At 40.6% G+C, this 22,322-nt stretch overlaps 1 protein-coding gene across 7 annotated transcripts in view; it reads right to left on the bottom strand.

Annotated features, from left to right (window-relative positions):
- spata17 (spermatogenesis associated 17) overlaps positions 1-5,241 on the bottom strand; it is a 155,226-nt gene extending 149,985 nt beyond the window's left edge. For all 7 annotated transcript variants that reach the window (XM_035413012.1, XM_035412993.1, XM_035412969.1 and 4 more), the window contains exons 1-2: positions 5,020-5,241; positions 4,511-4,600 (exon numbers count right to left, since the gene is read on the bottom strand). In XM_035413012.1, the coding sequence (XP_035268903.1) occupies positions 4,511-4,600; positions 5,020-5,087 (158 nt within the window). In that variant the 5' untranslated portion in view covers positions 5,088-5,241. The remainder of the gene's footprint in view (positions 1-4,510; positions 4,601-5,019) is intronic.
- Positions 5,242-22,322: the final 17,081 nt, after the last annotated feature.

Genomic DNA, 22,322 nt, shown 5'->3' on the forward strand with positions numbered 1-22,322 from the left:
TAACAAATTTCACTCTAGATTTCCCATACTTGGAGGGCACTGTAGCCATTTCCTTAAAACAATGTTTTACATGAAATGTAGGTTAGAAGAAGCCATTTAAAACAGAGAAAAAAAGCAGACACACAATGTACTGTCAGACATGTAATTCAACATTTGGCCGTTCTCACACTTAGGAAGCTTCAAAGTGCTTGGCCAGCATAGCCAGGAGGTGCCCAATACGTCGATCACAATCAACTGGTCGATAACAGAGGCCATGCTGGTAGATCGCCCTGTCATTTCCAAGAATGAGTCTAATTCCTCCCGTTTTCATCCCAGTTCCCTACGGCTTCTGACAGACAGGTACGCTTGATTGACGTGAAATGTGGCCAATCTGCTGCTGTTGAGACCTTTGTTACATTAAGCATGTCTATTCATTCGTGGTATGGTCACATAAATGTCCAATATTATGTGAAGAGTTATTATTATTTTTAGAGTTATTTCTTTTTATTTTGATGGTGGTTCCTTGGTTGTGTGTTTTTAGTTGGTTTCCTTTCATCCTGTGGTGCTTAAACTGGAAGTGGGCAACACTTTGGCAAGGTCTGGCTTATTCGTCTCTCTCTCTCTTTTCTGGTTTTTCTAAATCAATTGTTTAATGTTTTCTATGTCTTCTATTTTGTAATTTATAAGTAGTGTGCCTGCATTCAATAAAGAATGAATGATTTCAATTCATTAATCCAATTGATTGTTTCGTATTCAATTCAATTATTTAATCTTAAAACCTTATATAGAACTTGCTTTGACTTGTTGGTTGATTCCACCAGTTTACTGTAGACTGATCTATCAATGAATATGGCGATTTAATTTTCAGCAAAATTGTTAAATGAAATCACATAAAATATATATGTTGGTTAAGTGAAGGGTTCTAACATGCAATATCGCTTGTGTTCAATATAGTCCTGAACATTTTAGCAAGGGCATTGACTGTTCCAACCGCTGGATTCAGAAAATAAATTTCTTTGTAATTAATACGTGCTTGTCCCACAGAGTTAAGAGAGATCTTCCCGGCAGAGGCAAATTTGCATATATATTTTTTAGCTGCGACCGCAGCTCTATAGCTCTGTCTGTCGGTCGGCCGGTTAGTTGGTCGGCTGGTTGGTTGGTCCACAGAAAGTGTCCCACCCTGTAGCGGCCACAGTTTTCGCCCCAGGAGGCTGAAATTTGGCATGGACGTTGGTCATGACGGAAGGTAGAGCTGAGTAACTTTCAAGGCCGATTGACCAAGAGGGGGCGTGGCGATGGGCGTGGCCTATCACAAAAAGGCGCATAACTCTTGAATGGATTCACAGATTTGCACAAGATTTTGTGGAAAGTTTGGTCATGAGCCAAAGAAGAGGTCACGTTTTTGTGTGAGGGTGTGTGCGTGGATGCATGCAGAAATGAATGCATGCGCGTGTGCGGTTACAGCTATTGTTTTTACACACCCACCACCAAATGGCAAATATGAGCACTCAAATCCATAGCTAACTGTACACTTTGACCGTGGGACTCATAAACAACCTTGCGGTCAAATGACCACTGCTCTTATTTTAACAGGAAATGACCACTGCTCTTATTTTAACAGGAAATGAAACCCATAACATTTTTGTGTGTACCCATCCATCCATTATATACCCGCTTATCCTGAGCAGGGTCGTGGGGGGTGCTGGAGTCTTTCCCAGTGTGCATTGGGCGAGCGGCAGGAATACACCCTGGACAGACCGCCAATCTATCGCAGGGCACACACACCATTCACTCCCACGCTCATACCTATGGGCAGTTTAGTGTCTCCAATTAGCCTTCCTGCATGTCTTTGGACTGTGGGAGGAAACTGGAGTACCCAGAGGAATCCCAAGTGGACACGGAGAGAACACGTAAACTCCACACAGAAAGGTGCCACCCAGGATGCTCCACGTGATTAATGGAAAAGAAACAGCCATCTGGTCACAGGCATTTATAATAAGTACACACCAGATTGGTCTGTGTGGTCGGCTATTTGCTATTTGCTGGGTGTTAAGAAACAAACAAAAAAAACAGCTTTGCTCATTGATTTGGTCATTACCACAACTCCCTTCACAAAAAGTTACAAAGTTGCTTGTACGTGAATGGTCTTTTTTCATGAATAAAACCGCATGCTTCACAAATCATTTACTCATGTACTTCAATTATTCTATACCTCTGTTACAATCAAACCTACTAGGTAGTATAAATGTAACATTGGACTGCATGTTTTTGGATTTAATTGTTTATGACCTGATCAACTTATGAATGTAAATGAAATGACTACTGACATTTAGTTAAGAACTGTTTAAAATAAAATTCCATATTCAGCTATGCTAAATATTTTCTGAGAACATTCAGGTAAAAACTCACAGAAACAATAAGAAAATGTTTTATTTGCTCAACTATTTGCAAGAAAGCAACTGACATTATCTTAACTAAATTTCATTTGAAGATTTATCCTGCACCACACAGGTTCCTTTTATTTCACAGATGAGTAATTGGAGGTGTAAACAGACAGAAGCTTATGCTCTGAAAAAATACTACTGATTCTTGGAGTTCTGTGACCTGCCAGCAAGCTGGATACACATAGCCTGCATGTTTCCCCAAAATTAACGTTACATGAAAGTTTTCCACCCCAACTATATTCACAACCATGTAGGCCTATTTTGGGCTATTGGCCTCAGTGCTCCGAGTTTCGATTGCACTTTATGAATGGGCCAAATCACTTACATTTGGTTTCACCAATATCAAAAAGGTCTTTGATTAATTTAATTTCTGTTGAGTTTTGATTGCTATACCGTACACTGAAAAAAGTTTTCAGTGAATTAACTTAAAAGTTTTACTGTGTGGAATAGCATACCCTCTGTGTCATATATCTTCTTATTTGAATTCCGTCTACATGTATGGAAATGGATTGTGCCAAACTTTTTGTTTCCCCTTGAAAAATATTCCAATGATAATTGTCATGCAAAATGTTTGTGTAGCTAAATAAACAGCAGGTGCTGTGATTACAGACTGTTGACTTTTGTGTTGTGGAGAGTATTTTACAACCTACAGGCTAGTGCTTGTTACGATATTTGTACTTGCTCGGACAATGCACTCCCCCCTCCTCTCATACGTGTAGGCTATGTGTAACAATTTTTAATGCACCCAGTGTCTGGGATTTAGCTTGTTTTCAAGTTTTGTAAGAAATTGATTTTGATGAAGAGTGTTTTATATTAGGCCATGTATTGCTTGAAGAGATATAGACAATCAGGTATGTAGTGTAGTGCTTATTATCTAATAAAGAAAAATGAAAAAATAACTGAAGAGCAAAATATCAAGCCAAATAGATAATTAAAAACTCATTTAACACTTTGAGTTAATAAGGCATCTTGCAGGCACATTGATAAAATTCTAAAATGTAAGTGAATTTTATGTGCTTACAGTATAATATGTGCAAAATTAGTTTTGATAGTGCTCTGAGTGATTTCTCAATGTGTGTGTGTGTGGGGGGGGGGGGGGCTCTGACCACAGAGCTCTGCAACAGATACACTGAACATCTCAACAAAGGGATGTGCCGAGCTGTGGAATTGTGAGGTGGACCAAGTGGAATGTAGGGCCGTAGTTTCATTGCAGCTTAAATTCATCCCACTGTGGTAGTTCTTTATCTACAGTGTCTGTGGTCTTTCATTGTTGTTTCAATGAAATCCTCAATATCTTGGTTTGAGTGAATGTATCATCAATTTATTCACGGTAGCACAATAGCCTACAATGTGAGATATAGTTTATTCAATATGTGAGTTGTTTTAACTTTGTCTCACTAGGTTTTAGTCTATAGCAGGGAGGTTTTGGTGATTTTTCAGTAAACATATTTAGACAACATTGTATTTATTTATTACTGCACTCTGTGTAATAAATGTAATAACTGCCCCGCCTTGGTGTCTCCACGGGTTGCACTATAGTGACCATTTGTAACTTTATTTAGTTATAGTTAGTTATAGGGGAAATACTGAATGCACTTATGGTTATTATTACAATACAAAATCATGATTTCCTCCTGGTCTTGCTAATGTGTTTAATATGCCAGAAATCTAGTTAGCAAAACTGTTCATTTCATGACCAAATTATGAAAAAGTAAATGAAGGTAGATGATAACAATAATTAGTCAAGTAAAAACATTTATGCAAATAGCCAAAAAATGCCTGAGCCCCCTCGATCCCAGGCCATGATTGCAACCCCCTGCCCCCAAGGCCCCCTAGGTGGAAAAAAATATCTCACCGTGGACATCTGTGTACGGTTTTGTAATCCGTACCTGTGAATTTGTAATATAAATTACAAATATAAGTCTGCTGCTGTTTTACTAAACCACACTACAATACTACGTTCCACTCATATGCCCATATCCGAAGAGGTTTTGAGATTTATATACTAGGCCTATATACACATGGAGAAAAAAAACACATGTAGTGACATTCATTTCAGATTTGAGACTACAGAATATGCAAATTACCTTAAATAAACCCGCACCTGGCAACCCCTGAACCAGCTCTGTATCTGGATAGCTGCAAGGTTCTCTTTATATCGGTAGTCCTCAGCAATCCTTGGATAGTTGAACAAATACAACAGAAATACAGTTACCAATTACATAATTGCATAGTTCATCACCATTTATAACGTGCCAAATGTCAAACATTAATTATAAATACGGTTTCAATGAAAAAATATGAAATACTGTTTCAGTGTTTTAAGAGGTTTTGAGGTCTTGGCTACTTAGCTAGCTCGCTAGTTAATTAACTTGAATAGCTGCATTTGTAATATTTTATGACATTACCATTAATTTACTTAGAAATAAAAATAGTTGTTACGTTAGACTATCTATCAGACTGTGACCAGCCGCTGGCTAGCTGAAAGCAAACTAAGAACATATAAAGTCAAGTTCCAATATGCCCCCTATCATGATACCTATTATAAGCATATCAAATGACACTCCCTCAACCCAAAATCCATTTCCTAAATTACCTGTTTCTCCTAAAAAACTCTTCTTTTATTTGCAGAAACTGATCTTGTAGCCTCACAAAACTGGCCATATTTCCTAGTTTATACTTGTGTCCATGCCAACGGAACAGGTTAAGTTACCAGCCTATTCAACGGCGATTTAAATTAATTAAGACAGATATAAGAAATGACTCCTCTATATATATTTTTTAAAACAATATTTATATATAACGGAATAAATTCATTCATTCAGACACGCTCTGCAGCAAATAGACATTATCATTGTTATTTAGGAGAGTGTTATTTGGTGGTGCATTCCAATATCCGGTTTCTTATGCTGGTGCCTTCTGCACTTCCCGAGTTTTTTCAACTTCAACAGGTCGAATGCAGTCACTTACTTAGTGGTTTATTTCGTTCTGTGCGTTTTTTCGGACTCTGAGTTGGGCAGTTAGCCTAACACGAAATAAGAAAGCCATAGCTGTTAGCTGGTTTTAACGTAGCTACCATGGAATAATTTTAAAGAGCGCATCGCTGGCTAGTTGTAGCAGGACCCACCGGTAAGTTCGTCGATAACGTGAGCTATGTCTACATTTTAAATGTAATCGGCTGGTGCGACTTGACAGAAATCCTTCGTTTGCTCGCTTGTGTGTGCAACATGGCAGGGCCGTTCAAATTGTTAGCTACCTCGTTTAAATACGAAATAAACTTACAAACACCAGTAGCGGGTCCTCATAGTTTTGATTGCAGTGACTAAAGGTTAACGTTAAATGCACAGCTTAGGTGAGGTGGCAGGTGCTAGTTATTGCTAAGTTATATTTGGCAACTACAGCAGCTAGTAAAACTAGCTAGCAATATGATAGATGGCTCTTCAGTTGAAATGGTACTGAATAAGTGATTATCCAGCTGCATTCCACAGCTAGGTTTAATTTTCTTTTTGTGTAAGCTAATACTAATAATAGTAACATTACGGTACTTTGGCCACTTAACGTTTTGTTCTAGTTGTATAAGGATGGCTGGGTGTTTTGTGATTGCTAACAAATTCTCTCACAACTCCTAAGTCAAAATTTAATGACAAGTTAGTGTTTTTACAAGTGTTGTTAACTTGGCGAAACTATCTAGAGTGAGATTTTCAGTCTTAGAGCGTCTCGCTTGCCTGCAAGCGCACATCGTTTATTGTCTTTGGTTTTAGAAACAATACAGCCTTTCTTAATTGATGTATTTGTAGACAAAAAATTGTTAACGTTTCCAGCTAATCGAAAATCAACTGTGTTAACCTAATTTACGTGACGTCATCAAATCAAAGAGAATCTTACAGGTAGCTAGATCTGATGTAGCTATACAGGTATGGCTTTGATATGATGTGACTGCAGCAGTGAAGTCGTGATCCAATCATGGCTCTGTGGACGAATACAAAAAAAGTCAATATCTGCCCTGAAAATTTTTAAGACGAACCCAAGATTAAGGTTGAGTGAGTGCCGAGTTAGTTGCGTGAGACTTGCCAGGCATGTATTTCATAGCCAAACTACGGGACCGATAGTGAAGCAGCTCATGCTCATGCTGCTAGAAGCATCACAAATGCTCTTTGGTCAGTGCTGTATCTTTTATGAGATGAAAAACACGTTTTCAACGTACAAAATTACCAAGCTACTCACACATACAAAGCACTATCTATAAGTCATTATTTCAAATCTAGGCCTGCCATTAAAAGTACTGATATCAAAATTGTGCCAAGTTAGCCTACATGAAACAATATTGGCTGTCTTAACTAAGCAAGCTGTATTCCGCAGCAATGCTGCCCAATCTTTTCTAAATATGTTCAAGTAATTTGGCCGTGTGTGTACGAGCATACAGTGCACTAATTGGGCAAACATGTGCGGATAGGTTTGTAAGATTCTATATTTATGTAATAGGCCTCAATATGTGTCATTTATCTGTATTTATGCCCCCCTCCCCCTTCTGTAGTGAGACTGGTTGTATGTGTATTGGTAGAAAGGTCTGTTTATAGGCTAAATGTGAATGTTACATGCTGCTAGGGAAATGTTCCCATGGGGATAATGAAGTATTGCACATATAGGCCTATGTGTATGTATGTACAGTATTTATTGTACAATCAGTATTTATTTGAAAATGCAAATATGTAAGGACTTCTACATTTAGTAAAATTAACTTGACAAGTATAAACGTATCCTTTGTGTTAGAATATTATTTCTGTAGGTATTAACCGGTAGTTTCATACAGTCATGTAAATGCCATGCATGAGGCAATTTTTTGTTATTAGACACTTTGATGTGACACAGTGTGGATGACAACATTGTGTTCACATGGTAAGATTAAGAAAACACAGGGCCAAATTACTTGAAAGAATTTAGGAAAGATTGGGCAGCATTGCTGTTGAATACAGCTTGTTTAATTTGTGAGCTAAGCCAATATTGTTTCATGTAACTTGGCACAATTTTGATATCGGTACTTTCAATAGCAGACTTAGATTTGAAGTAATGACTTATGGATAGTGCTTTGTATGTGTGAGTAACTTGGCATTTTTGTATGTTGAAAACATGTTTTTCCATCAGATATCATAATTTTTGGACTGTGTTTATGAGGTAAAATAGTGATAATATATAGGCTACAAGAGACATGCATATGTGCTTGGTAACACACATTCTGGATGAAAGATACACATAGGCATGGATTCAAGAATTTGTCCTTGACCATGAATGAGAAATAAATGAAACTATACTAAGACCCTGTCCACATTATCACTTTTAAACTAGTTTAAGGGCTTTAACTCAGTTCTGAACGTTCTAAGTTAGTTTGCGTCCAGACTGTAAAAAGTTCATAACTGATCTCAAGAACCGTTCTTGAGACCAGTCCAGGAGGTGGTTTTCTGCTGAAACTGTTACACTGACAGTTCCAACACACATCTCCATGGCAACCGCTGACGCTAGCTAGCTGTCATAATGTTAACTAGCTAATCGATAACCTAACAAAATCGATGTTTCATTAATGTTAGTTACAAAAAACATAACGTTACTAGAAAGGACTGACAGGTCGGCTACATCGGGAAAGAACGAAACACGTTGCCTCATCAGTATATGGGGAGATGCAAGCAGAGCTGAACTCAGTTAAGCGTAACGAAGATATATTTAAATAGATTGCAGCGGCGATGGTCAAGGCCAGCTACAACCATGATTGGAAACAGTGTAACCAAAAGATTAAACAGTTGAAATTGCGATACCACAAAGCCAAGGACAACAACAGGAGATCTGGCCAAAGCAGAGCCACCGTCCCTTTTTATGAAGAACTGGACAGAGTACTGGGACATCGGTCTTCAACCAGCCCCCCCGCCGTCTACGATAACTTTGACGAAGAGGAGAGTGAAGAAGACAGGACAAGTGCTGAGACACGAGAGAGTGGTGTGTATCATCATAGGCTACACATAAAGAAGTATTATTTAGACTAGCTATTAGTTCAGCTAATAATCCTAATAATGTAGTTTTATAACACAGCATCCTGTTCTTTTAATAACCCAATTTTTATTTTTTTATTTTATGTGAAACAACAGACCAGAACTCATCTACAGACTCAGGTGCCAGCAGCAGTGCAGGTGAAACGTCTGTGGTGGTGACACTGAATGAAGCTGGTGCAGCTGCAGCTACATCCCTCCTGATGATGGGAAGCCCAAGAGGTAGTTTCTGTTCTTCCCTTAGTGGACAGTTTACAGTACAAGCTGGTAAAAGCAGCCATTATGCGTGCTTATGAATTAGTACCAGTGGCATACCGACAAATTTTGTAACCTCAAGAAAAATTTGAGTCAGTCGGTTGTCGAATTTGCTAGAGAGAAGGGTACATTCTTTGACAGATGGTGTACGGCATGCAAAGTGACTGACCTGACTTCTCTTCGAGAACTGATTTATTAGAGGAGTTCAAGAACGGTCTGCCAGGCCGTATTGTGGTTTACCTGAACGAACAGAAGGTTACCTCCCTGTCTAAAGCTGCTATTTCAGCTGATGAGTTTGTGCTCACGCACAAGAATGTGTTTCACAGCCTGTCTCTTGAAAGGTCACCTGCGGTGGTACAAAGCAGTTCTTCTCTACTGTCAGCCCCACGCTCCAGAGAAGAGCGGGAGTGTTAGCCTATTATTGCCACAAAAAGGGGCATGTTATTATGAACTGTTTTACTAGGAAGTGTAATGAACAACAGCAGACTCAAAGTTCCACCCAATCAAAGGGGGTGAGTTTGATTAAAATAGTTTATTCCAAGTCATAAATTAGCCATGAGAACCCAGATTCCTGCTTCAAACCATTCCTTTCCGATGGCTTCGTATCTCTCACGGGAGATTCTGGTGATGACAAGCCTGTTTGTATCTTAAGAGCGACAGGGGCATAGAAATAGGGTTTGTGCCGATGCCGTTACATCATGTTTTTATTAGGTCCGAGTTGGCCACAGGATTCTTTAATGTAGCTGTGTGTTCAGAGCTACCAGTAAATGGGGTTGAGTTTTTAATGTGTAATGATATTGCTGGGGGTAAAGTGACGATGGTGCTAGAAGTGTATGATCATCTCCCAAAAAACCTTGAAACCGATGACCTAGCTTTGTCATATCCCAGTGCGTTCCCCGCCTGTATGGTCACCTGCTCCCAGTCTCGAAAAGTACAGGAAGAAATCTCTCTGTCTGACAATGTGTTAATGCCAGCTCTCGCCAGTGAGGAGTCCCCTGTGAGTGCTGGGTGTTCTCAGGGTGTGGAGAATAAGAACCAAGCCTCTGCAGCGCTTCCACATAGTGATCTCTCACTAGGCTACCTGTCACTCATGAGAAGCGACAGCAGGCTGATCCAAGCCTCGCAAAATGCATTGCTGCGGTGGTGAGTCCTAAGGTGGAAAAAGAGGAAAACTTGGCTTGCTTCCTGGATCAAGGCATGTTAATGAGGAGATGGTCACCATCAGTAACTGCAAAACTAGACTGGGGTGGGGTGTACCAAATTGTAGTGCCAAAAGGGTACCGTTCTCAGGTGCTGTTGCTAGCCCATGAGAATCCATGGTCGGGCCATCTTGGGGTAACGAAAACATATAACCGCATCCTCCGACACTTCTTTTAGCCAGGACTAAAAGCAGACATTGCCCAGTTTTGCCGTAGTTGTCACGTGTCAGATTACCGGGAAACCAAATCAAATTATTCCACCTGCCCCTCTTTGCCCCATTCCAGTAATAGGGGAGCCATTTTAACGTATCTTGATAAATTGTGTTGGACCGAGAACTAAATCTGGAAATCAGTTTCTCCTTACATGAATGTGTGCTGCTACTCGGTTCCCTGAGGCATTTCATCTCCGGAACATTACTGCTAGATCTGTTGTAAGAGCCCTAACCAAATTCTTTTCTACATTTAGTCTACCCAGAATTGTGCAGTCGGACCAAGGAACCAACTTCCTAGCCAAAGTTTTTAAACAGGTTTTAGATTCTTTGGGTATAACGCATGTGACTTCTAATGCCTACCATCCCGAAAGCCAGGGTGCATTGGAACGTTGGCACCAGACTCTAAAATCCATGCTGCACAAATACTGTCTTGAGACAGGCAACAACTGGGATGAGGGAATACCTTTTGTGCTATTTGCTGCTCGTGAAACCACGCAGGAGTCATTAGGGTTTAGCTCTGCGGAGTTAGTATTTGGACATACAGTCCGCGGTCCCCTTAAAGTGTTGAAAGATCACCTTTCGTCAACAGCTTTGTCCTCCAGTCAGAACGTATTCGAGTACATCAGTCAGTTACGGGAGAAACTACACAAGGCATGTACATTAGCACAAGAGTTGTTGGCAAACACACAAACTGCTATGAAAAATCGTTATGATCACTCAGCTGTGCCATGATATTTTAAACCTGGAGATAAAGTTCTAGCATTGCTACCCATTCCTAGTTCTGCCCTGTCAGCTCGCTTCGCTGGTCCTTATGACATCCTTGAAAAACTCAGCGAGACTGACTATGTCATTAGTACGCCTGATAGAAGGCGAAAGAGTCGGGTATGTCATTTTAATATGTTGAACCGTTATCATTCCAGAGTTGAAGCCAATCCCAGCCCTGGATGTTTTTCTGAGCCTGTGGTCGTTTCTCCAGTGTCAACCCTTATATTTGCTGAGTCCAGTTCTAGTGATGGGGGTGAGCCAGAGGTGCGTAATACTCCAACACAAGGCGCGAGGTTACTAAACTCAGAGATGCTTAATGTGTTACCCTACCACTTAAGTAATTTCTCTGAGGATCAACAGAGGGATGTGATTAATCTGGTTAACCAGTATTCTAGTATGGTGCAGCACAGTATAGAGGTTAGGAATGCTATTCCAATTAAGAAGCACGCGTATCCTGCCAACTCGACCAAGAGAGCTTCGATGAAGGCAGAGGCTGAGAGTCTGTTACAGCATGGACTCACCAAGCCTAGCTCTAGTCCTCGGAGTTCGCCTTGCCTTGCCTCTTGCTGTTTGTGTCGCGCAAAGGCTTGCTTAAAGCTCTATATTCCTAGTAGCTCTCGCAGTCTGCAGTGGGATTACATCGTGTATTTCACGTTTGTTCACGACTGTTGATTATGGGTTAAGTTTTTCAGTTTGTTAATCTGGTAATGTTTTGTTAACTCATGTAAATACGTGAGAAAGTAAACACTTCAAAGAATTACCATAAGCTTAAATCGCAACGTAGCCTACATAATAATCAATCTCAAACTGTATTAATTTATTTGCTTGGTTAACAAGCATGCCAACTTTATGAAGAATATCTAATGATCATAATAATAATAATAATAAATAATCCGTAATCAAACATTGGGAATTCCCGTGCCGTCTTGTTATTCACGTCAAAACATTTATATGATCAGATTTAGTAAAATCAGCTAATCATCAAAAAGATAGCGTAACAGTTTAAACTTGGAGGGATATGAGCACCACAACGCCATGAACCCCGGAAGCTGTGAAGTACAAGTGCAATTAAGGCTTGCTTACAACTTCATTTATAAAATAGGTGCATTTTCATCAGCAAGACCACTAAATAATCAGATTTTTTAAAGCTCTGTGGATTATCTGATTTTTATTAACAAGCCCTTTTTGAAAGCTCGGCGAACGAAGACATCGGAGAAGTCAAATACGCTGAGCAATGGTTGGTTAAAAACTACCTTTCAACACTCGAGCTAACAAACCGCTGCTCGGTGCACTCACTTCTACATCATTCGATAGGCTACGTCTTCCTGTGGTGTATTTTCAAATTTACCCCACCCCATCCGCAAAATAAGATAGCAAAACTAAGTTTGCCTTTTTCCCAGGTTCCAGTTTTTTTTTTCTTTTTCTGCAAGGACAATACAAAAACAAAAAGGCTTGTATTTTTTAGCTGCTTATAAAATATCTGGGAGGGAACTAGGGACTCACCCCCAGTAGCCTAATATAAGGATGAAATATAAATCAGAGCATGTATACCTAGCATTTTAGAGCATATTTCTGTGTATAAACAGGTCATCATGACGCGCGGCAAGCAGAAAAATAGAACGGAAGCGAGAAACTACGCTTCAGTTTGCTTGTGTCGCACAAGTTTCGCGCCCGGTTCACGCCGCGTTCGCAGCTGGTGTAGAGGACGTCGCCTGCTGCCGTTGTAATAACTACTTCAACTACGCTTTACTTACGTGCGTAGTACGCGCGTCGTGTGCTCGCGGCCACTACGCGTGCGGTGGGTGTCCGGCTTTATCCGCTGCCACGGATGGAAGACAGGGTTTTCCCCAGGTTTTCAGAGGGCTTAGGCGCTCTCAGCTATATTTTGGAACAGCGTTTTTTTTTGTTTTTTTTTATATATATATGAAAAAACGCTTTGACCAGCGGTTTTCATCAGAAAAAGACATTACGTGTGAACACAGCCTAACTTTGTTTAGCTACCAAGCCACGTTAGATACTAACGTTAGTTCAATCGAGGTATCTTTATGTAACATAAACTAACTAGCTTTGCTGGCTAACGTTGTCATAATTTTTCCCGACCATGAAAACTGGATTACTTGTTCACATTTTTGACAGATGTGGCTAGTGGGTAAATCTATCGCTGTTTCCATCGCAGCACTTTCGACACAAGCAAAATCGGAAGCACTATCCTAACATTTCTTCTTACCGTGAAGAGTGCCTGACCCGCAACCGTAGTAATGTGTTAACACAATTATATCGAGAAATACCATCTTTGGGGAAAAAACGCTATATTCTGTAAATGCATTTAACCTACCTGTCAGGACTTCTGCCTGAGTTTCCGTTATGTTTTCCTTTTTTGTTTTTTGGTATGTATGCATGAGTTGTGTGTGGGTGCACGCATGGTGTGTGCTTTTGATTCAGATCCCTTGAGTTCCTGGTTCCCACCCACGCTCCTCCCCCAGTTCCTGCCAGTCTGCCTTAGCCGATTATTCAATCAAGCCTCTGCCGCCGTCTCCACCTGCTACTCATCGTTTACTCATTTCACTAGCTATATATTCTCTGTTAGCTCGTTTAGTCTTTGCCAGATCATGCCTTTGTTCTACTCAGTGCCGTTCAAGCCTTCTTCTATGTCTAGCTGTACTTCCTGGTTTTCGAATTTTGCCTGTTTACGCCGACTACGAATTTAGCCTGCCTGCTCTGTTTATTGTTGCTCCTGGTTTTGGATTCTTGCCTGTTTAACTGACCTGGTCTCAGATTCCGTTTTTTTGTACCTTTGCCTGTTTGAATTTTGGATTGTTTCGGATTATTGACCGTAGCCTGGATTGTGACTTATGAGACTGTTTTGCTGATTCTGTGCTCTGTTGTGTGATAAATTTGCCAAGTATTTCTCCGATTTTTCGGGTCTGCTTCTGAGTCCTACCCCGGAGCCTGACACTACCATGCATAAAAACATAAAAACGCTCGTTAATCGCCCACTTCTATTTATAATGCCATCATAGCGCGGAGTGTTTAAAGCCATAAAGCCTCAGTTTTTTTTTTTGTTTGTTTTTTGTCAGCGCCTCACCGTTGTTTTTACATTCATTCTGATATGTTGCCTAAATGCCCTTTTTCGTTCATTCGGCTTAAGGTGCTCCGCAAAATCACTTAGGCGCTGCGCCTAAGCCTTTGTATGGTAGGGAAACAACTGGAAGATTGCATAGATAACCTCGGTTCTGCCAAATATGTAACTAAATTACATTAAATATGTAACATACCTATTAAAAGGGTACTGGCAGGTCCCATTAACTGAGTGTGGAAGCCAAGGTTACAGCTATTGCTTCCTACCCTGTTCCCACTACTAGACATGTGCTGCGCCGGTTTCTGGGCATGGCTGGGTATTACAGAAGTTTTTGCAGGAATTTCTCAGCTGTAGCCCATCCCCTCACTAGCCTACTTAGTCCTGCTCATGCTTTTGTTTGGACAAGTGATTGTCAACATGCTTTTGAGAGTATGAAGACTCTACTATGTAATGCTCCTGTGCTCTCTGCCCCTGATTTTACGTGTGATTTTAAGCTGGAAGTGGACACTAGTTGTGCAGGAGCTGGTGCTCTATTGCTGCAGGAGGACCAGGATGGAGTGGACCATTTGATTTGCTGCTTTTCGCGCAAGTTCGACAAGCATCAGGTGAAATACTCCACTATTGAACAGGAGGCCCTAGCCCTCCTGTTAGCTCTTCAACATTTTGAAGTATATGTTGGTTCCAGTCCCCTCCCGGTTACTGTATACTGACCATAACCCATTTTTTTTTTTTTATCGCGCATGTATAATCGCAATCAAAGGCTCATGCACTGGGCTCTAATTCTCCAGGAGTACAACATTGAAATCAGACACAAGAGACGTTCACAAAATGTTATTGCAGATGCACTGTCCCGTGTGTGAAGTTAACTTGTTTTAACAAACTTACGTTTGTTCATAATGGGTGGGGGTGTTGCGTCCTGTGGTGTACTGGGTACTTTTGTGTACTTATTTCTACAGCTGTGATGTGCCAGTCCCATAGGATTGGCTGAAGGAACTCATTGGATTCGGCCTATCCCAACCTCTGCAGCATCTGATTATGGCTCTTTTTCCTCACTGCGGTGGACCAACCAGGAAGCTGCTGCCCTTATAAAAGCCTGGTGGTCGCCTATGTTAGGGGCTTGTCGTCTTAGCTGGCCCATTGCACTAGACTGCAGTGTTAGAGAATGAACTTTGTGTATTTTTGTAAACAATCCTGTTTGTACCAATTAGGCTACCTCCTTGTGGTTGATGTTGCCTGTGGGTTTTGTGTTTGTGGTGCGCTGGCTGTACTGCTTTAGTGCTTGTTTGTTTTTGGGTTTTGTTTTAGTTTGTTGTGTTCTAGTTGAATGTAGGCAGGTTGGAAATAATTTAAGTCCACCTTATTGTGGGGAGGCCTGAACTTCCCACTTTTATTAATTTCCATGGCTGTTAAGGGGAAGCCAGCTGAATAGTGTAACACACCTTTCAATAAATTCACCTTTACACTATTGCATGTTACTTCGCGTTCCCTAGACCCATCTGGGTCGTAACAATCCGCAAGAAGACCAAGTCGTCAAAACAGGAGGAACTTATAAACAATGTAATGCATCTCATAATGCAGCTCATATCAGAGCAGCATAAAATGGTGATGGCGATGGAGAAGCAGCGCGCACAGGCTGATAGAGAGATGGAGGAAAGGGTGCGCTGTTATGAGGCAGAGCAAATATCCAACATGTTCTCTACTCTGAAAAGAAAAGCACAATGGTAACATGCACAACAAAAACAAAACTTGATCACTTAAATTTATTTATTTAAACAATAATGATTATTGATAAAGGTGGAGAGAGAGCATCTCTAATATGCTGAGCTCCACTCCTGATCTGCAGGAGCATCAAGTTGTGGGTCGTGCTGCAGGTGCATGTCTTGGCCATCCAGATCAGCCTCCCAGTCAGGGTCAAAAATCTCCCTCCTCCCCTTACAAACGTTGTGCAGGGCACAACAGGCAGCGATTACAATTGGTATATTTTGCATTTGATGGTCCATTCTTTTAAGTAGACACCTCCACCTGCCTTTACGTTTTTAATTTTTTATTGAACCTTTATTTACCCAGGGTAGGTTCGCTGAGCACGGATGCTCTTTTGCAGCAACGCCCTGCTTCACACTCATACACATTCACACCTGGGAGCTGCCCAGTACAACCACGATCCTCTATTGTTGGCCACTGAGCAGCTCCATTGGAGGGAAAGGACATTCTTTAGCCAATTAAATCGGAATGATTAGGTGGCAAGTTTTTTTGCGAGAGCCAGATCTGGGATTATAGCCAGGACACCGGGGAACCCCCCTACTCTTTGCGAATAGTGTCATGGGATCTTTAATGACCACAGTGAGTCAGGACCTCGGTTTAACGTCTCATCCGAAAAACGGCATCTCCTACAGCAGTGTCCCCGTCACTGCACTGGGGCACTGGGGTTTATTTGACCAGAGGGAAGATTGCCCCCTGCTGGCCCACCAACACCACTTCCAGCAGCAACTCAGTATTCCCTGGTGGTCTCCCATCCAAGTACGTGGTGGTATGGCTGCTGGCAAATGCACATTCCACCACCATGCGTGCTCTGCTCAGCCGATATTTGAAGTTCTGTCTTCTCCTGTCCTGTCTGGGGCGTTGGCATAGGGCTTCATGAGCCAAGGGAGGAGAGGGTAGGCAGGGTCACCCAAAACGACCATAGGGATGTGGACATCGTTGATCTCCCTCTGCATGGGGGGGGAATAGAGCGTTCTCTTGGCCTTTGCTATAGAGGTGAGAGTTCCTAAAAATGCGAGCATCATGCACCTTCCCTGCCCAGCCGATGTTAATGTTTGTGAAACAATATTTGTGGCCCACCATCGCCTGCATGACCACGGAGTAGTATCTGTAATGACAAGAACCAAAATATATGCTAAAAAATACAGTAGCAAATGTATATTCAATTAATCGAGATTAGGTCTGCTTTTCACATGCCATATCCTAGGATTATTTAAACAACCACAAACAATGCAATAGTAGCCTACTTACCCCTTCCGGTTGTAGTAGTCTGAAGCATCTCCTGGTGGACAGAGGATGGGGATGTGTGTTCCATCAACTGCTCCTCCACAATTAGTGAATCCCCAGTCTGTTTCAGATCCCTTTAAGATATCCTCTATGTTTTTTAGGTTCAGCACTTGAGGCAGTATTATCTTTTTAATGGTCTTACACACTTCCAGAATGATTACTCCCACTGTGGATCTTCCCACACCAAACAGGTGGGAGAGCGTCCTATATTCTATATTTGTTCCCAGACGCCACAGAGTGATAGCCACTCTTTTTTTCCACCGATACAGCTTTTCTGAGATGCATGCACTTTTTCTGGATTGCGTTTCTCACTTGGTCACAAACCCAGTCAAATGTTGCCTTTTTCATAAGTAAATTAGAAATGTAATCTTGATCACCCCACATATTTACGACAATCCCATCCCACCAGTGATTGCTCCTCTCCCGACACCACATGGATCTACGGCTTGGGCCATTCAAACAGGTAGTTGCGGCTAACAAACTGGAGAATAACTGCGCTTGCTGGGCTAAACAGAGACGTTGTCGTCTCTGCTGCCCTTTAAGCCTATAGCGGGCTCTCACAACATTATGCTGTTTTGTTATCTCAAACAAAAAACAAAGAAGTAAGGCAACGTCTGGCTCCATTTTTAGCTGGCAAACTGTTTAACGTTAGTTATTTGAAACGTTGCTCCGATACAACAATAACAATAAGCACGTGCACGCTAATGATAGCCTAATTGCTACAATGTCAAACGTATAGGCTATGTAGGTAGGCTTATGTTATGTGTCTCTGTGTGTATGGATAGTTGGCGCCATGCTCTCCGATTACTTTTGTTTACATTTTATTACTGTTTATTATCAGTGCGTCATGGGGTACTGTTTCATCACTGTCCCCTCTAAACTAGTTTAAAAATGTAGTCTGGACGGTAGCTAACCGTACTAAAGGACGGTTTTCAAGAACCGTTTTCAAAACCTGATGGTGTGGACAGGGTCTATATGTGAGGGGTGGCCAATACGTTGATCGCAGAGGCCATGCTGGTAGATTGCCGTGTCGTTTTAAAGAATGCGGAATTTGTGCCGTTTTCATGCCTTTCTCTACAGCTTCTGCTTGACAGACAGGTACACTTGATTGACGTGAAATGTGGCCAATCTGCTGCTGTTGAGAACTTTGTTACATTAACCGTGTCCATTCATTTGTGGTATGGTAACTTAAATATTATATTGACAAATATTACACGACAACACAATTACTTGCATTTTATATCGGGCAGAGCAGTTGTGGTAACACGATAAACCGTGTCCGTTTTAGGCAGGTAATTTTGCTGTAAATATCTGACGGATAATGGTGTGAATGTAAAAGCTGGTATTTTGTTCAGATATGATATTGGTGTGATGAATATACTTTTATGCCAATACAGGTTTCTATACAATTTGGCTTAATATTGTAAGTGATAGTAACAAACATTGCAAGTGCAATTGGCGCAAGGAAATTGTGTTCGGGACACGATGTGGTCTATTTTAGGTTTTGCTTTCAATATCCGATGGACAATGGGGTTTTATGCCAATATAGCTAGCCTACAATTGTAGCTACTTGATTTTAGAAAGAGAAAGTACATGCATGCTAATGGAAAGCTTAGGTTATTTAAGGTAGTAGCTCTGCCCAACACTAGCCTACATATAGAAATGTTGTACATATACACGCACACACACACAGACACACAAAATGTTGGCTCGTGGTTGTACGCAGTATTATTAAGTAGACTCAGTATTTCATTGCAAATTTTAAAAAGACCAAATTGATTTTTGATTTTTTGCCTAGACAATTGCAATTGTGGCACTTTATATTCATAATTTAGGAAGACATAATCTAAGTTAGTATTGTAAGTGGTACAAATGTCTTGCTTTGTTTAAGCCATTTTTCAAGATTCTGCGATGCTCACATTTGGAGTTATAAAGCTTTAAATAGGGTACCCCCTAAATGGGCAAGGATTGGTCAGATTTGGCATGTGCGCTAAGGGGATAATAATATAGGAAAAAGAACTCTAACATTGGTAACTTGTGACTTAAGAAGCCACAGATGCAGCTGCTTCCCGTGTTGGATTGTAGTATCTCATTCTATCTAGCTCAGCATCAATTGGTGACACTAGATTGTTATTCATAATAATAATTGTAAAGTGTTCCAATTTGTAATGTTATTCACATGCTTGTTGGTGCATTAGTAACGTTATCTAATCAGATAGTCAAACCAAACAATACGTTCATTCAAGATACTGTAGCCAATGTTACTCTGTAAAGAAGCGTTCAATTGCCAGCAATCTGTGACCAGGAATTAGGCTAACGTTTGATCCCCCCTCGCCTCCCTCCCTCCCAACAAGTCTTTTAAAAATATGAACTAGAGTGCACTTAACAATGGATTTTATTTAAAAATAGATGAAAACATTTAATTAAAAAAAGGCTTTTCCAAGTACTGTATGCCTCTGTATTGCTTATCCTTTGTACACTAATTCATCTTTTCAAATATGTTTTTTTTTTAATATATAAAAAATAATAAATGTACACATTGATGTACAGGATGTTAATTTTTGATGTTCAAATTTGTAGTAATTTTGTTAATTGTATTTCAAAATATCTAATGCATCTAATTTGTTGATAAAGATGGCAATTTAAGTATAGTAATCTGGTGTAATTCTGCTCTTATTAAGTCATTCATGTAATTCAGCATTTCATGCACTACTTCTAAATAGTATGACTGCTGTAACCTGCTCTACTTCACCCGTTTCACCCAAAATTCCATTTCAGGGCATATGCCCCAATTATATTGCCTATAAATAGGGAGAGACACCAGTTTGTTCATACCTGTTGTTAAGGATTGCAGATTGGCACCATGGAACGGTATCAAAGGCAGCTCCATAGTGAACATAGTTTCATTTTTAAAAAATGTGAAATTGACAGTCATTATCGGTTCCCATACGACCGGCAATGTTACCTACCAGACTGAATCACAATGCATATTTCGGTTCTTACTTCTGGTGCCATCTGTACTAACGTTATACTCTGTTGACTCGTTAGTAAGGTAGTTGACATTAAACTTGGTCAAAATGCTGAGAGCGAGTCTGTCTAAAGTGTGGGTTTACTTTACCCAGAAGGATTCAAACAATAGAAACAAAAAGAAGTTTAATGCTGTTGTTATCTCATTCTTTTAAAGAAAGTAGATAACCATTTTAGGTTTGAAGAGTGTTGTTTTAGCAGGGGTATCATCAAAATGTGAATGATACCCATCCCTAGTCATGAAATTATGGGTTTTTCATGTGAAATTATTGAGAATGGATTTCAGAACTTTACATGAGTTTACCACAAAGATTATACAGTTGCAAAAGCAACTATTAGTAAGCAAGCAAGCCATTGTAACAAGTTCAGAATTACCCTGAGTCTGAAGCAGGATTTGAACTCCTAGCATCGCACTTGTCCAAAGGTGCCATGGGAAAACCTGTTACCAGTGAGCTACTAGCAAGCTGGCCATAGGGGCCACAAAGTTAAAATGTAAAAAATATCGACTTAATGTCCAATGGGAAGACTTTTTCTTTGTGGGCCTATAGCATTTCTGATGATGTAATTGATGGAAAAAATAAGAAATAAAAAATGCTAAATGTTTGGGGCTTTATTGTGTGAACATGCAAAGTTGTTTGTGAATTCTGTCTATTGACATGAGGTTAGAAGGTACAGAAGTTAATGTTAAGGGCTGAGAGTCCATGGTCATTGTAGTTATTTCTGTATATCAGGTAGGAAACCCTGAAAAGTTCCAAAATATCGGTACTGTATAGGTATGGGGCATGCAGCCCTGCCAAGGCATAACTTGGCTGGATGGCACACCTGCCATCCCAATTTTTCTCTCACAGAAGGCTCTAATGGCCTATGAGAAATTAATGTAGAATTTTAAAAAATAAAATAAAATGCAACTGCAACACCCTGAATCAAAATTCTCCTACAACAGTATATGTGTACGTACACAATTGCCTTTTTTCTCTGGCTGAACTGTCTTGCACCTATTATAGTGATCCATTAATACGTATTGTAATATTGTAAGTTCAGGTAATTTCTCAGGTGTAATAATCATTTACTAATAAGCAAGAATAATGGTTACCCCTCTCAACTTACTCCTTCTCAATTAACCTACTATTTACCTATTATCTTTCCTAAATGAAATTGCATCCTGACACTCTTACTCCGTTTTAACCGTTCTAAATTTTTTGGGTTTTGTCTCATATTTAGGACTTGCCTGATTTTGGAGCAAGTGCCTTCTCTTGGTATAAAAATATAGTCTAAGGCACGGATCAGACAGGACACGTTTTAGCAGCTGGGGGTGGCTTTTTTGTACTGTAATTTTTGTCAATGAGAGTGAAGCTTTTTGCTCGCTGCTTTTGTGTTGCTGTGCGCCTCGCTTTTCTCCACTCTGTGTGCCTCGCGTTTTTGCAGGAGCGTCATTGTCGTTTTTTCCCATTGTCCAATCGGATGAGTTGAGAGGCGGGCCTTCTGTGATGATGACAACAAGTTTACAGTTGGAAACAACAATCATGGAGGACAGACTGGTAGTGGCAGTAGCTGGACAACCAGAGCTTTACAATTTCACAAATCGCAATTACCATGATCTCTCTCACCCTCAATCAGAGCCAGAGCAAGTGCCCTCCGTTTATTTCACTAACTATTTTTAGCTAGCTAATAAAATGTACAGATTGGTGAGTTTACTTCACAGTAAAATAACGGTTATGCTTATGACAGGTGATTCTGTGGTTGCCTTGCAACAAGAAAAAAAGACACGGCAAGCTGCTCTTTTTTTTTTTTATTTGTAGGCTTCAACCAAAAAAAAGGCAGTGCGGTGCGCCTCGTGTTTTGCAGCCTACAAAACGCGTCCTGTCTGATCCGGGCCTTATAGTGCTCAAGGCCTAAAGCCCTACAGCTACAAGTTTTGCATGCTTCAAGTCCAACTGTTTCATGGAGTTTTCTTCCTTTTGTATACAGACTCTTTCTCCAAAGAATGGATATGATAATTCACAATATCAATGATGGACTGAGCGGGCCGTGGTGATGGGGGCAAATTCACACCTGTGATGGGTCGCCTGCTGAAGTTAAAAGTCTGTAAGCAGTGTGGGTGGGGAAAGGCTGAAACATCCTCAGTCCCCTGCCTACTGCCCCCACCCCTGTATAGTCAAGTCTGTAGTAGCACCGCCCTGCTGGACTTTTCAGGGGCAATAAATACTCCTATAAAGACAATGAAGACCAGACAAAGGCCAGACGGACCTACTTGAAATAAAAACACAGACTGAGGAGTCCAA

The sequence above is a fragment of the Anguilla anguilla genome, chromosome 1 (genome assembly GCF_013347855.1).
Source record: "Anguilla anguilla isolate fAngAng1 chromosome 1, fAngAng1.pri, whole genome shotgun sequence".
Lineage (NCBI taxonomy): Eukaryota > Metazoa > Chordata > Actinopteri > Anguilliformes > Anguillidae > Anguilla > Anguilla anguilla.